Consider the following 16042-nt stretch of genomic DNA (forward strand, 5'->3'; position numbering starts at 1 on the left):
AGGATGATGCTTACGCGGTGGCAGAGGGGTGCAGCCGGCAAAGGCGTCCCCGGTGAAGCCCGGCTTGCACGTGCACACGGGGCCGTGGTTGACGACGCGGCAGTCGGCCTGCGGCCCGCACGAACCCGGACACGGGTCGGCGCAGCGCTGGCCCTGGCAGGCGCGGTTGCGGGGGCACTCGGCCGAGAGCAGGCACTCAGGGCGGCACGCGGGGGGCCGCCCCAGGAACCCCTCCAGGCACGAGCACGCCGCCCGGCCGCCGCCCTCCCCCGGGACCACGCGGCACGCCGCGTTCGCGCCGCACGGGCTGGGCGTGCACGGGTCGCGCGGGGGCACGTCGGGGCACGCTGGCGCGCGGGGAAGAAGAAAGGACAGTTAGTGGTAAGATGTCGATGAAACGAAGCAGACGAAGCGAAAATGAACAGAGAGAGGGCAAGGATTTCGCGCGTTGTTAGTGGAGTTTGGAAAATGAACAGCAGAGTTACAGCCATTCTCAACCTTGGAAACTTGGGGTACCGGAAAAATATTTGTCATACTGGGTTCATTTCGATACTGCCAAGATCATTTCTAGAGGCCAAGACGGGCCAAGAGCAAGAGAACTCCGCGTCTAGACAGTGGAAAAGCCCCAAAAGGTTGAGAACCGCTCGCTGGTAAGAGAATGAAATGAGGAAGAGTGATTTTGAGCAGAAGTGTTAAGACTCGCGCTAAAACGTCGTAATCCCTGCGCTCGCTCGGTGCAAAGCGTTGGGTTGAAAGTGAGAACGGAGGGGCGAGCCTTACTCTCGGGCTCGACGCAGCGCCTAAACGGGTCCCCGGTGAAGCCGGGCAGGCAGCTGCACATGGGCCTGTGGTTGACGACGAGGCAGCGCGCGTTGGCGCCGCACGAGCCCGGGCAGGGGTCGGCGCAGGTCTCGTTGATGCAGGCGCGCGTCGCGGGGCAGTCCGTGCTGAGCAGGCACTGTGGCCGGCACTGCGGGGGGCTGCCCACCGCGCCGGGCTGGCACGAGCACACCGCGCTGCCAGCCACCTCGCGGCACAGCCCCCGCGGCCCGCACACCGGCGGCGTGGCCAAGCACGGCGGCGGCTTGGGCGCGGGCGGCGCGGGGGGCGCTAGAGAAGGTCATGCAGTTAGAGAGGACGAGCGACGCCACCAGGGGGACAGCGTGAGAAGAAGGGTTAGCTTACGCGGCGGGACGGGGGTACAAGCGAGCAACGCGTCGCCGGTCAGGCCGGCCGGACACGAGCACGCGGGGCTGTGGTTGATGACCACGCACGCCGCGGCCAGCCCGCACGCGTTGGCGCACGGGTCGCCGCAGCGGTGGTTGAGGCAGGCGCGGTCGCGCGGGCAGTCGGAGCTGAGCACGCACTCGGGCCGGCAGCCCACGTAGGGGTCGCCGAAGTACTGGGCCAGGCAAGCACACGCCCCGGCGCCGTTCTGCGCGCGGCACACCGCGTTGGCGCCGCACGGGTTCGGCGTGCAGGGCTGCGGCGGCGGCTGCGGCGGTGGAGCTGTAAGGCAACTCGAGGGACTCAAGGACAGGCACCACCTGGACGACGACGCGGACGGCACGGACGGCGAGGCTGGGGGAGAACAAGACCAACATGCACGCACTCCACGCAGTCCTCGGGCTCGCGTCGACAGTCCTACCTTGCACGGGGTTGCAGCCGGAGAACGGGTCGCCCTCGAAGCCCTGCAGGCACGAGCACACGGGCTGGTGGTTGCGCACGGCGCACTGCGCGTTGAAGCCGCACGAGCCCGCGCACGGGTCCGAGCACTTGTTCCGCACGCACGCCAAGTGCGTCGGGCAGTCCTGGTGGATGAGGCACTCGGGCCGGCAGTTTGGCGGCGCGCCGAGCATGCCTGGCGTGCACGAGCAGACGGGCCGCGCGTCCACGACGGGGCACTCGGAGTTGGCGCCGCACGGCGACGGCACGCACGGGTTCAGCGGTGCGATTGGCGTAGGCGCTGCAGGAAAACCCAAAGGATTGTTATCATTTTGCTTTAATTAAACAACTAAGTCAGCAGAGTAATTTTATAACGCAAGGCGAAGGGATACTCACGTTCTGGTTGGCATCGCACGAACGGATCTCCGTTGTAGCGCGGCGGGCAGCTGCAGATGGGGTTGTGGTTGGTGACCTGGCAGCGCGCGTTGACGCCGCAGGTTCCAGGGCAGGGGTCGGCGCACTTCTGGTTGATGCAGGCCTGGCTCTGCGGGCACTCGGCCGACACGACACACTCCGGTCGGCAGGCCGGCGGCGCCCCGATGTAGCCGGGCACGCACGAGCACACGGCGTGGCCGCTGGTGACGCGGCACACGCTGTTGGGCCCGCACGGCGACGGCTCGCACGGGTTCTGCGGCGGCAGCACGGCCACGGGTTCCTGCCTGCAGGCCTGGAACGGGTCGCCGCGGAAGCCGGGCAAGCATTGGCAGACCGGCACGTGGTTCACGACGCCGCACTCGGCGTTGGTGCCGCACACGCCGGGGCACGGGTCCCTGCAGTGTTGCGACAGGCAGGCCAGGTGGGGCGCGCAGTCCGCGTTCATCGTGCACTCGGGACGGCAGCCGCCGGCGTACGGGTTGCCCATGTACGGTGGGATGCACGAGCACCGAGCCACGCCGTCGCGGGAGTCGCACACCGTGTTCTCCCCGCACGGCGACGGCACGCACGGGTCCACGGGCGCGGCGGCGGGCGGCAGGTAGGCGAGGGATGTCTTGGCGCAGCCGAGGGAAGGCGCCCCGCCCTCGTAACCCCGGGCAAGGGGCAAAGGGCGGGCAAGGAACGGCGTGTGGTTTGACCCCCCAAAGCCCCCCGCACTTGGGGAGGGGTTTGGAAAAGGGCCCCCCACGCGCCGAGCAGGGTAAAGGGCCTTCCCCCGTTGACGCAAGCCGCTACCCCGCGGGGGCACCACCTTTCCCTGATGCCCGAAACTCGGGCCGGGCAGTACGAACGGAAATGCCGATGTATTTTGGCCTTGCACGCGCCAAAACTAGTTGCCCGTGCTTCACCTGGCAAAATCTAAAGTTAGGCCACCTGTACGGGTCGCAAGGGGGACGGGCCTCTTCAAGTTGGCATGAAGGACAGATGAGGGGGTTTCGGTTATCGCCAGGCTTTCCGTCCAGGCAGGGAGGTACCTCTACCGCGCCCAAAAAAAAACAAGATAAGGAAAAATCATGAAACCAAACTGAGCTCACCAATGGGCGTGTAGCAGCTGGCAAACGGATCCCCCAGCTGTCCTGGCGGGCAGCTGCAGATAGGGTTGTGGTTGATGACGGCGCAGCGCGCACCGAGGCCGCAAGTCCCGGGGCAGGGGTCGACGCAACGCCAGTTGACGCAGGCCTGGGTCTGCGGGCACTCGGCGGACACGACGCACTCGGGGCGGCAGGACGGCGGAGCGCCGCGGTAGTTGGGCAGGCAGGAGCAGGTGGCGTAGCCCTGCGCCGACACCAGGCACCTGCTGTTGGGGCCGCAGGGCGACGGGTCGCACGGGTTGGTGGGCTGGTGGGCGAGCGGTGGCGGTTGCGGGGCTGGTCTGAAGGGGTAGCAGTTGGTGAACGGGTCGCCGGTGCTTCCCTCCGGGCAGTAGCAGACGGGGACGTGGTTGACCACGCTGCAGTGCGCCGTCACACCGCACGCGCCCGCGCACGGGTTCTCGCACTTGTTGTTGACGCAGGCCTTGTCCATGGGGCAGTCCGTGTTGAGCACGCACTCGGGGTGGCAGCCCAGGTACGCGTTGCCGAAGAACCCGGGCAGGCACTCGCAAGTAGTGGCTCCGTGGCGGTCGCGGCACCGTGCGTTGGCGCCGCAGTGCAGCTTCTCGCAGGGTTCCACGTCCTCGACGGGGGCCTTGGGCGCGGTGCAGTGCTCGAACGGGTTGCCGGCGAGGCCGGGCGGGCACGAGCAGACGGGCTGGTGCTGCACCACGGCGCACTGCGCGAACACGCCGCACGAGCCGGGGCACGGGTCGAGGCAGCGCTGGCCCAGGCAGGCCAGGTTGAAGGGGCAGTCCGAGTTGGCGAGGCACTCCGGTCGGCACTCCGGTCGGAAGTGAGCGTCCGGGCCACCGCAAGGGTCGCACATGGCCACCTGGCCGTACGCCAGACACTGCACGTTGGGCCCGCACGGCGACGGCACGCACGGCCGGGAGATGTTGTGTTCCGGGCCGATTTGCGCTGCAAGCAAAAGCACCATTAGTTCACCCGGACTGGATTGCGAGTCACTCGGTCGGCATGAGAAGTACTCACGTCTGGGGTAGCACTGCACAAAGGCGTCGCCCTCGTAGTTGTCGGGGCAGGCGCAGGTGGCGGTGTGGTCGATGCACTTGCAGACCGCCCCCACGCCGCACACGCTGCCCAGCTTGCAGGGGTCCACGCAGCGGTAGCCCTGGCAGGCCTGGTTGGAGCCGCAGTCCGAGTTGATGACGCACTCGGGCCGGCAGCCCACCTGCGGGTCGCCGAAGTATTCGTCCAGGCACGAGCAGACCGCGCGCCCGCTCAGCACCAAGCAGTGCGTGTTGGGCCCGCAGGGGCTCGGGTTGCATGGATCTTCAGGAGGCAGTTCTGAAAAATAAATGAAGGACACGTAAGATTTTTCCACGTGAAAGGCAAACACCAGTTCAGCACCTTTTACGTTGCTGTGAGGGACTTACCTTGAGGTACCGGGTAGCAGCGCACGAGCGGGTTGCCGGTGAGGCCGTGCTTGCACGTGCACACGGGGTGGTGTTTCTCGACGCGGCAGTCCGCGGCCACGCCGCACGAGCCGGGGCACGGGTCGCGGCAGCGGTAGCCCATGCAGGCCAGGTGGTTGGGGCACTCGTCGTCCACGCGGCACTCGGGGCCGCGGCACCCGCTGGGGCTGGTGGGGTCCCCGGCGAGCCCCTCGGGGCACAGGCACATGGGCTGGCCTGTTGGGTTCACGGAGCACTCGGCCAGGGGTCCGCAGGGGTTAGGCAGGCAGGGGCTGGCGGGCGGCGGGCTGCATCCAGTGTAGGGGTCGCCGATGAAACCGTAGCGGCAGTAGCACTGCTCCTGGTTGTCGGCCACGTAGCAGTCCGCGTTCTGGCCGCACGGTCCGGGCTGGCACAGCACGCGGACCACGGGCTCGGTACAAGCCTTGAACGGGTTGCCCACGGTCGGGTCCGGACAGAAGCAGGTGGGCTTGCGGTTGGCGTCGCACAGCGCGCCCGGGCCGCAGGGGTTCGGGTCACACGGGTTGCGCTTCTCCACACAGCCCCGGATCGTGTTGGGACTCTCCAGGAAGCCGGGCAGGCACGTGCACTTGGCGAAGCCGTTGGACAGCACGGTGCACTGGGTGTTGGGGCCGCAGGGGCTGGGGTCGCAGGGGTGGTTGGGCAGCGCGCACGCCTTCTCCGGCGGCTCGCCCTCGTACTCCGGCAGGCAGAAGCAGTGCGGCACGCCCGCGATCACGCGGCAGCCCGAGTTGGGGCCGCACGGGTTCGGGGTGCACTCGTCGCCCTCGGGCACTGCAACGACAAAAGGATTAACTACTCATTCATCAATCTCAATGAAAGCACCCACCCGCGGTCTTCCACGGCACTTACCGCAGTTCCTGAACGGGTTTCCGGTCATTCCCTTCGGGCAGAAGCACACGGCGTTTCCGTGGTCGATCTCGCACAGCGCGTACACGCCGCACGGGTTCGGATCACAAGGGTTGGCTGGCGCTGTAAAATGCAGAAATAAGGAGTCTATATCATTTCTCCTACCTAAATGTTCGCCTACCTGTCTATTTCGCCTACCTATATTTCGCCTACCTATATTTTGCCTACCTAATAAAAATATTGAATAAAAATATTCAATATAATATTGCCATTTTTCGCCTACCTATAGTTCGCCTACCTAATAAAAAAATTAAATAAAAATATTCAACAAAAAAACGAAAAAATCGGCGGCAAAAAGTGGCAATACGAAAGTCTCAAGGAGACCCGCCGATCAGCTTCGGTGTTCTTATGGGAACCGGGCCTTCATCCGACGCTCCCTGCCGCGCAATTCGACAGATTAGTGGGTTCGTATTGGGCTGGCCCACCCGAAGTGCGCGCGGTTTCTGTGGTACAGTGAGAGTCCAGATTCAGAGGCCTTACCTCAGAGGGGTCACATTGGGTATTTGAACCCGCGACCCCGAGTGCCGAGTCTAGTCAACTCCTCTACCCTGACCGCTCAGCCACCGAACCAGCTTGTCGGCGGCGATGTCGCAACTCCTCTTGAGCTGCCGTTCGAGAAATCTGGTCCCGAAAAAATGGTACTTTGAGCGGTCTCGAACCCGGGACCTGCTGCTTCCCACATCATGCTCTTAACCACTGAGCCACCGGGACGCCATGGCACCCGCCTTGCCTGCGCTGGTACTCAATCTTCTCTGGATATACCTCCCCAAGCAATTGGTCGCCGAAAAAATTGTGTATACTGCCGGTCCCGAACCCGGGACCTGCTGCTTCCCACATCATGCTCTTAACCACTGAGCCACCGGGACGCCATGGCACCCGCCCTGCCCGCGCTGGTACTCAATCTTCTCTGGATATACCTCCCCAAGCAATTGGTCGCCGAAAAAATTGTGTATATTACTGGTCCCGAACCCGGGACCTGCCGCTTCCCACATCATGCTCTCAACCGCTGAGCCACGGGGACGCCATGGCACCCGCCTTGCCAGCGCTGGTACTTATTCCTCTCTGGATAGACCTCGTCAAGAAGTCGGTTGCCTCTGCCGAAAAATATGCTCATAGCACTAGCCTCGAACCCGAGACCTGCCAGCCAGGAACGCAGCACTCTATCCACGGCGCTACCAGGTTGCTATGCGCGCCACTAACCTAGCGCCAAACTTCAATAGCCACCCATTTTGATTAATGCTGGACAAATAATAACGTCGGCGATGGGGTGAGTGCTGTGCGTAGCAACCAAGTAGCGCAGTGGTTAGAGTGCTGCGTTCCTAACTGGCAGGTCTCGGGTTCGAGACTAGTACCATGGCCATATTTTTCGGCAGAGGCAACCGACTTCTTGACGAGGTTTATTCGGAGAGGATTGAGTACCAGCGCTGGCAAAGCGGGTGCCATGGCGTCCCGGTGGCTCAGCGGTTAAGAGCATGATGTGGGAAGCGGCAGGTCCCGGGTTCGGGACCGGTAGTATACACAATTTTTTCGGCGACCAATTGCTTGGGGAGGTATATCCAGAGAAGATTGAGTACCAGCGCAGGCAGGGCGGGTGCCATGGCGTCCCGGTGGCTCAGTGGCTAAGAGCATGATGTGGGAAGCAGCAGGTCCCGGGTTCGGGACCGGTAGTATACACAATTTTTTCGGCGACCAATGGCTTGGGGAGGTATATCCAGAGAAGATTGAGTACCAGCGCAGGCAGGGCGGGTGCCATGGCGTCCCGGTGGCTCAGTGGATAAGAGCATGATGTGGGAAGCAGCAGGTCCCGGGTTCGGGACCGGCAGTATACACAATTTTTTCGGCGACCAATTGCTTGGGGAGGTATATCCAGAGAAGATTGAGTACCAGCGCAGGCAAGGCGGGTGCCATGGCGTCCCGGTGGCTCAGTGGTTAAGAGCATGATGTGGGAAGCAGCAGGTCCCGGGTTCGAGACCGCTCAAAGTACCATTTTTTCGGGACCAGATTTCTCGAACGGCAGCTCAAGAGGAGTTGCGACATCGCCGCCGACAAGCTGGTTCGGTGGCTGAGCGGTCAGGGTAGAGGAGTTGACTAGACTCGGCACTCGGGGTCGCGGGTTCAAATACCCAATGTGACCCCTCTGAGGTAAGGCCTCTGAATCTGGACTCTCACTGTACCACAGAAACCGCGCGCACTTCGGGTGGGCCAGCCCAATACGAACCCACTAATCTGTCGAATTGCGCGGCAGGGAGCGTCGGATGAAGGCCCGGTTCCCATAAGAACACCGAAGCTGATCGGCGGGTCTCCTTGAGACTTTCGTATTGCCACTTTTTGCCGCCGATTTTTTCGTTTTTTTGTTGAATATTTTTATTTAATTTTTTTATTAGGTAGGCGAACTATAGGTAGGCGAAAAATGGCAATATTATATTGAATATTTTTATTCAATATTTTTATTAGGTAGGCAAAATATAGGTAGGCGAAATAGACAGGTAGGCGAACATTTAGGTAGGAGAAATGAACAACTCCCGAAATAAGTCAAACAATCTACGTAGAAAATTAATAGCACTCCCCGGCGATCCTCTAGAAACAACGCCAACTTACGGGTACATCCGTGGATGGGGTCACCGCCGTATCCCGGAGGACACTTGCACAACGCCTTGTGGTACAGCACCTCGCACGTCGCATACGCCCCGCACTTGCAGGGGTTGCCGCACTTGCCGTTCAGGCAGGCCTCGCTGCCCGCGCACTCCTCGTCGGAACGGCAGCCAGTCACTGCAAAACAAAGAATTGACAGGTTTAAACTCTCGACCGACATGTCCAAAGAAAGGATTTGACAAAAATTTGAGACCGCGTGGTCGTCCTGCAGGACACACTCACCCTGGCCGCACTCGATGTAAGGGTTGCCGAAGGAGCCGGGCAAGCAGCGGCACTGCACCTGGTGGTTGTCGGGCCAGCACTCGGCGTTCTCGCCACACGAGTCCTCAGAGCACGGGTTGATGCAGAGCCGGTTGAGGCGGTCGCATGCCTTGTCGGGCGGGCAGTCCTCGTTGTACTGACACACGGGCTGGCCGGGCTGGATGTTGGAGCGCACTGCAAGCAACCGGCTCGTCAGCAACGCCTGACCTGCTGTCGCAACGCCTAGTCCCATCCTTCTTACCCGGCAGGCAGCCGACGAAGCCGTTGCCTTGGAAGCCATCAGCGCAGCTGCAGTCCGTAGCGTGGTTCGAGTTGACGCACACCGCGTTGAGCGCACACGGGTTGTGCACCTCGCACGGCGGCTGGCAGTTGCCTCCGATGCAGGCCTCGGTGACGGAGCAGTCGTCGTTGCTATGGCAACTCGCTAGAAAGCCCATCCCAGAGAGAAAGAGTGAGAGGTATGTACACACAGTCGGAACAAGATCAAACCATAGCCCGGTCTGAGTATTTACAGCCCGGCCCGCTAAAGAGGGGTGCCGGTCTTGGCGAGAAAAACAAGGATCGTGAAATGGAATCTGGCGTGCGCGCGGCATTCAGACGAAGCCAAGAGTAGGGCTGGAGCAACTCGATTATCAGTGCTAGAGAACAACACGGGCAAACAAAACATGAGTGCTGGCTGAAATTTGAAGAGTTCGTTATAGATTTAGTGGTTAGGCACGAACCGAAGCGTTGGTTTAGGTAAGTTAATAAATACACGCTCCTTTATGCTGCTGGACACTGAAGGGGGGCGCCCGTGGCCTCTAATGGTAATGGTACTGGGGCAGGCCCGCCCGCAACACACAGCTTCAAGGCGTGTGGCCTACCCCGCTGATGGCAGGCGCCCAGCCTAGCACCAGCTAACGTTTATTCCGATTTTAAATGCGAGCCACCGTTTATTTGCGCAATGAGGTCGCATTCATGTTGCTTTTAACAAAATGACATCTTTACAGTGAGTTAAGACCCGGTTATTCTGTTAGCACGATTTGTTGCTTCCTGCGGCGTGGTCTTTCGACGGGGAGCTGGCTCACGACCGGGAGGTGGATGTATATAGTACAACAGGTTAAAGCAGGACGAAGTAATTGGTGCCCTCACTCCCACGCCAAAAGACCACACCCCGTTGAGAACCACGAAGCCAACGAGATTCACGAATGCCTGTAAGAGATGACTATGTACCAACTGAACCGAGGATGGGAACACTGACACAAACAAAAATATCTAGAAAAAAAAAATTGGTTTGCTCTTACATTTTTCTTTTTACTCTAAGCATTTGATAAATCCAAAATAATTCCGTCCAGTTTAAAAAATAACTTAAAACCATGTGAATTGTTTTTAAGAATGTTTCGAAAGTAAGAAAGGAACTTTAATGTCAGTTGCTCTCCCTCGGCCGGCCCTGTTAGCATGTTAGTCTTACATGGTTGAGTGGGGAAGCAGTTAAGCGCAGGGTTTCCGTGGTGGCCCGGCGGGCAGGTGCAGATGGGCCGGTGCGCCTTGACGCGACACTTGGCCGTGGGCGCACAGGCCATCGCGAACTGGCAAGGGTCCTGGCACTCCGCCATGAAGCATGCCTCCGTGTGCAGGCAGTCCGAGTCGGACTCGCAGGGCCGGGGCGCCTTGAGCGAGCCCCCAGGGTGAGCTGTGGAACAGGGAAGATTAGGCCCAGCCAGCACCGTGCTGTACACCCAAATAGTTCTTTGTACAAAGGCTTGGCACTTGATGCGTAATTGTTTGTTTATTGATGGCCCGTTGTAGCAACCCAAAATTATCTGTAACTGAATCGAATCTACTCCGCAAAAACAGCAAAGTTCTAGACCGCAAAAAAAGTTTCATGCATTTTTTTGTCTTTTTGATAAGTTGCTAATTTTTACGCGAGGCTTGGACAAAACGCAATAATTTTAACACACTAGGTGAAAGCATTGCGACGCTCTAATTTAATCTTCTACGTGTCTACGTGCCATGAATAACAACTCATAAGCAGTATTTTGGCCCCTACGCTGTACCTCGTCGACAGTCGGCCGACAGTTCAGGGCACGTGCAGTGTGTGGTGTGGTTTCTGACCGCGCACACGGCCGCGGCGTGGGCGCAGCTATCGGCACGGCACGGGTCGCCGCATCGCCCCGTCAGGCACGCCTCCGAGTCCTCACAGTCGGCGTCGTCCTCGCACCGCCGCTCCTCGCCCTTCTTGGACTGTTTTGTGGGGCCCCCGGGCGGAGTGCGGTCCGGGGACTCAGTGGTGGCTGTGTCGTCGATCGTGGTGGTCGTCACCGGTACCGTGATCGTAGTTTCGCGTGTACTGTTACCATCCACGTCCAGGCCTGGCAGCGTGGTAACCAAGGTCCGAATCGTGGTGACCGCGTAAGTACTGTTCCGGTCATACTCGGTGGGTGGCGGGACAGTGTCGCCGGTAAACGCGTCAGGGAGGGTAGTGGGCAGGACCCACGGCGTGGTTTGGGTGTCCGGAGTTGTAAAAGTAATATCCGTGGTCGTGTCGATCGTTACTGGAGGTGTACTCGTGTATATAATTTCTGTTTACGTGCCAGTAAGGGGAAACAAAACAAAGAAAACAAGCACCAGTTAGTGGTGGGAATTATAAACAGTGGAATATTTACAAACCGCAGAATGTACACAAAAGCCAATAAAAAAAACATTTTGCGATTGCTCCTCATAATCAACACTCTGACCTGATCGACATCGATTCCAATACAAACATACACCGCCATCAATCACCGTTAAACTGGTCAAATATTATTTTAAGCTGTCGACTTATCACCATTAATCCAACACCGTACATGCCACATGCAAAGAACAGTATAATAAACAAGGGCGTTCAAAGACACAAGAAATAACAAGATGTGTTGCTATTTTGGCAAGAATCATTCAGCATCCATAAGGCTCAGAGATGAAATAACCGTAGAAAGTAACACCAAGATGCATCAAATGCTAAGAAATCCGAAATATTGGAAAAGTTCCAATAAATGCACTCAAAATGCATGCATCGAATAGGAAAAATCGAAGTATAAACGATATCTTAAGGGAGAAGGGAGCGAGGTTAGGAACACAGGAAGGAAGAGTCAGGTAGTTTCTGTCAAAATGACGGACTTTCGCTAGAGCGTTCCATCAAGATTGAGGGCGTGCACTTAACGTCAGTCAAGTTGGTTGAAGAGTAGAGACAATCAAGGTTTCATTCAAGTTCTCATTCACTAGAAATAGCAGGTTGAAGAATAAATGGCCATTCGCGGACATTCATAGCGATGTAACCACACTGCGTCTCAAGGGGCAAGAAGCGATCTTCCGGAAGCATCCGAACGCACTCGGCAGCATTGCCATTCGCGACAGTTGAGAGGGAGGGACAGTGAAGGACAGTGAAGAGTCCTGGCAGGACATGTGGACTATACCTGTAAGGTTAGGTGTACCGCGGTTGCGGAAAACCATGGCGATCCCTCACCAGCTACGCAGCTCCTCAGGTTAGTCGTGTCGAGATGGTCGTGCCGATTGGTGATGGGGGTGTTGTGGGGGATGGGACGAAGGAAGGGTGGAAAGGAAGAGATTCGAGCCCAGAGAGAAAACAATGCCCAAAGACCTATCCGAGAGCATCGCGTGCCACGCAGTTCGAGCCCATCGCATCAAAAAAGTCAAAGACCGCAAAGAAAAAAAAGGGGCGGTTGTTTGGCTTTCATCGGAGATACAAAACTACGGGCACGCGAGCAGAATTTCTCATTTACTAGACCATCGCAAACCCTAACCAAATGAAGGTTAGTTGCCAAAACTTCTGAAAGATGTGTGACAAACACTTTCCAACACAAACACAACAAAACTACTCTACAAAACAGCAACACATTGGTCATTTCTAACTGACCACGATTCACACTCAGGCCCGTTTTGCAGGTTTTTACCCTACCTTTGATGCACGCCCCAGTAATCGGATCACATGGTACGCCTGGCGGGCAATGCTCACAGCCAGGAGACTCTGTTTTTAAAATGAAAATTGTAAAAATACCTAAAATGGATTTCTTAAAAATCACACATAAATAAAAAGCTGTAACTTACCGTCGTGGCAAACCGGCTGGTGCAAAAGCACTCGGCAAGCCTGATTGGCTGAGCAATAATGGCTGGAGCACGGATTCTGGCATCGGCCGTTCAGGCAAGAAAGGCTCGTTGGACACTGCGCGTGCGATGTACACTCAAGAACTGGAAACACAGTCGAATAAATTAGAAACGCGTCATAAATGGCACATTGATACTAGTAAAACAGTGACCGAAGACAAGCAAAAAGCCGAATAGTAAACATCATTTCATAGCACTTTGTAAAAATCATTGACATTGATCTTGGTCCTGAATATAGAATGCATGATTCCACTAAGCGTAATCATGCTGCTAAATTTTGCGATGCGCGTAACCAGCTCACATGCCATAAAACAATCAACTGAGCATGGATTTGATTCAACCAGCATAAGAAACAAGAGAAAAGATTACATTCCAATTTATTTCATCAGCAAATCACATTTTTCTCAAGTAATTTGTATCTCACATGCTCAACTAGCAGCGAGGAGGACGAGACAAGAAAAAAGCTGAAAAAGAAACGGAAAAGACAAACAAGAAACAATAACAACAAAGCTTTCAGTATATACAAAAGCCAAAGCAGTATGTACATGCACCGCTATTATAAGACCCATGCAACAGTTAAGGGGAATAGACACCGACCATTAGTATCGAACCCAACACCGCCAAAAAATTGTATTTCCCCAAGAAAATTCCTTGCCATCGTGCGATAACTGTAAAAAGTTGTCCGATCAGTAATAACGAGGACTAGGCCTGGGAAACACTTTGACGAGCCTCATCCATGCACCTGACTGATGTAGGGTGTCCAGCAGTTGGCCATGCCATGCTGCGCTGGGATGCAAAGACTCTGCACAACGTGTTTACCTGGGTGTATGCTACAATGTGGTGCTGCGGCCGGGTGCTGACTGGGTAAACACAAACACTGAGCGGTGTGCCAACGAGTAATGCAAAGAGCTCGCGGGCCGCAGGAGCCCTTCCAAAGGGCGCATGGGTCTCCACAACGGAAACCGACGCAAGCCTCATCATCCAAGCAATCAAACTCAGATACGCAGGACGTTGTGTTTCCTATTTTAATTCGTCCAGGAGGAACGGTGGCTAAGGTTTGAGACCGAACAGTGGTGCTTGAAAACAAAGTGGACTCCGTTCTGCTCTGACTAGGGGTTAAACTTGTCATACCCTGACTAGAAAATTTACCATTATCATTAGAAGTTACAAAGCGGCTACCAAGAGTTGCCCCAGGAACTGTAACAGTAATTCCTTCGGAAGAAGTAGATGTCGTTCCAAAAGAGCCAGTAGTAAAAGAATCTAGAGTTGAAGTCTGAGACAAAACAGATGCCTCAGTTGGAACGGTATCGTTAAGTTCCGGAGGAACCAATGTCGACCCAAAAGTTGACCTAAGGGGACTGTCAGTACGAGAGGTCGCCGCTGTAACATCAGGAACTATGGTAGTTACGTCTGGGACTAGAATAATAGTAGTAAGATTAGACTCAAAAGAAATAGGACGAGTCGAAGAATCATATTCAGACATATTAAAAGAAAAGGGACTAGAAATGTCACTAGAAGTCGTAGTTTCGACCAGATAAGGAATTGAAGTATAATTAGACATATCTAATGTATCATTTAAAAGCAAAGCGGTTGTGTCGGAAATGAAAGAACGAGCTGAAGTAACTGTCGAGTCAAAAGAAGGTTCCGTTGTAACATCGCCCAAAGTGACTGACGTATCTGTCGTCTCAGGAATCAGTTGTCCAGCCGGGTCAAACCGAGGGCTGCCAGGACGATAGCGAGATACAGTAGTTTGATCAAGTTGAGGCGTCGTCGACGCAACATCAGACGATGTTCCAGTTTCGATTGTCGTTGGTTTCTGGCTCGACGATCGCGTGACAGTTGTTTCGTCTCCCCTAATCGTCGTGGGCGATCCTGTTGAGGCCCAGTTGGTCGTTTCTCGATCTGCCAAAGTCGTCGTTTCGACTCGTCTAAAGCCGGTCGTGGTTGTCTCGTCCAGAGTACCTGTTGTGCCATAAAAGCGAGTTGTACCCTCAGTGGGCAGGCCCGTGGAAGTCTCGTCGGTAACGCCAGTAGCCGAGGGTTCAAACGTGGTCTGACGTTGTGTGGTGGAAGTCAAACCAGGCTGAGTGGTTGTCTCAGGGAAACCAGTGGTAGTGCCGTCAGAACCTGTGCCCTGACGCTGGTCGAGAGGAGGCTGGAATGTTCTGGGCGGCATTGTCGTCTCGGAGCCAACTGTGGTGTAATACTGCGTTGTTGTCTCGGCCCGCTGAGTGGTAGACATTTCCTGTTGGGTGCTCTGGAATCCGCGGCTCGTGGGAGCGTCGGTAAAAACTGTCGTTCCCTCTGTTGTTGTCCTGGCGCCAGCCATTGTGGTCTCGCCCATTGAAGTGTACCCGATGGTAGTCTCCTGGATGCCTGTCGAGGGGAGCCCGGTGGTAGTGGGAACAGATGATTCGCCATCGGTTCGACCTGTGTAATACTGTGTGGTCGTCTCGGGACGAAGCGTAGTCGACTTTTCTGGACGCGTACTCATGAAATCGCGACTGGTTTGTGACTCGGTGCTAATCCTCATATCGGACAGAGTATTCTCAGCCGTGGTCATGTCCCTTGTGGTTTCTGGATAGCCGGTTGTGGTGAATTCGTTTTCTTGCAGAGTGGTGGTTTCAGCCGCTTGGGTTGTCGTCTCTCTACCGCGCTGTGTGGTGGGCTGCCTCGTGGTCTCAAATCGACCAGTGGTGGAATATACGCCCGCCTCAGTGGCGGTAGTCTCACCTTCCATCACACCCGTTGAGTAGGGCCCTGATGTCGTAGTCTCCGAGTCAAACATGGTGGTTGTCTCGGCTTCCATTGTCGTTGGTTTCTGGCTCGACGATCGCGTGACAGTTGTTTCGTCTCCCCTAATCGTCGTGGGCGATCCTGTTGAGGCCCAGGTGGTCGTTTCTCGACCTGCCAATGTCGTCGTTTCGACTCGTCTAAAGCCGGTCGTGGTTGTCTCGTCCAGAGTACCTGTTGTGCCATAAAAGCGAGTTGTACCCTCAGTGGGCAGGCCCGTGGAAGTCTCGTCGGTAACGCCAGTAGCCGAGGGTTCAAACGTGGTCTGACGCCGTGTGGTGGAAGTAAGACCAGGCTGAGTGGTTGTCTCAGGGAAACCAGTGGTAGTGCCGTCAGAACCTGTGCCCTGACGCTGGTCGAGAGGAGGCTGGAATGTTCTGGGCGGCATTGTCGTCTCGGAGCCAACTGTGGTGTAATACTGCGTTGTTGTCCGCAGTGTGCATCCGTTGGGTGGATCCGTGGGCGTGGGGTGCAACTGTGGCTCGAATGCCGCCCGTTGTGGCTGCCCAGCCCATTTTTTTTTTTTTTTTTTTTTTTTGTCTGCCTGTATGCTGTGTTCCCGTGGTTCTTGTGTGGTAG

At 56.6% G+C, this 16042-nt stretch overlaps 1 protein-coding gene across 1 annotated transcript in view; it reads right to left on the reverse strand.

The window, feature by feature from the left end:
• Positions 1-16042, reverse strand: part of LOC117639676 — a 127759-nt gene that overhangs the window by 40665 nt on the left and 71052 nt on the right. Inside the window, 16 exon segments of the mRNA XM_034375552.1 lie at positions 15-347; positions 781-1110; positions 1186-1495; positions 1620-1966; positions 2062-2743; positions 3181-4172; positions 4245-4559; positions 4649-5482; positions 5561-5680; positions 8216-8386; positions 8492-8704; positions 8772-8954; positions 9981-10202; positions 12465-12533; positions 12614-12754; positions 13490-15938. Coding sequence (XP_034231443.1) covers positions 15-347; positions 781-1110; positions 1186-1495; positions 1620-1966; positions 2062-2743; positions 3181-4172; positions 4245-4559; positions 4649-5482; positions 5561-5680; positions 8216-8386; positions 8492-8704; positions 8772-8954; positions 9981-10202; positions 12465-12533; positions 12614-12754; positions 13490-15938 — 7711 coding nt within the window.

Source organism: Thrips palmi, unplaced genomic scaffold (assembly GCF_012932325.1).
Source record: "Thrips palmi isolate BJ-2018 unplaced genomic scaffold, TpBJ-2018v1 HiC_scaffold_11, whole genome shotgun sequence".
NCBI lineage: Eukaryota > Metazoa > Arthropoda > Insecta > Thysanoptera > Thripidae > Thrips > Thrips palmi.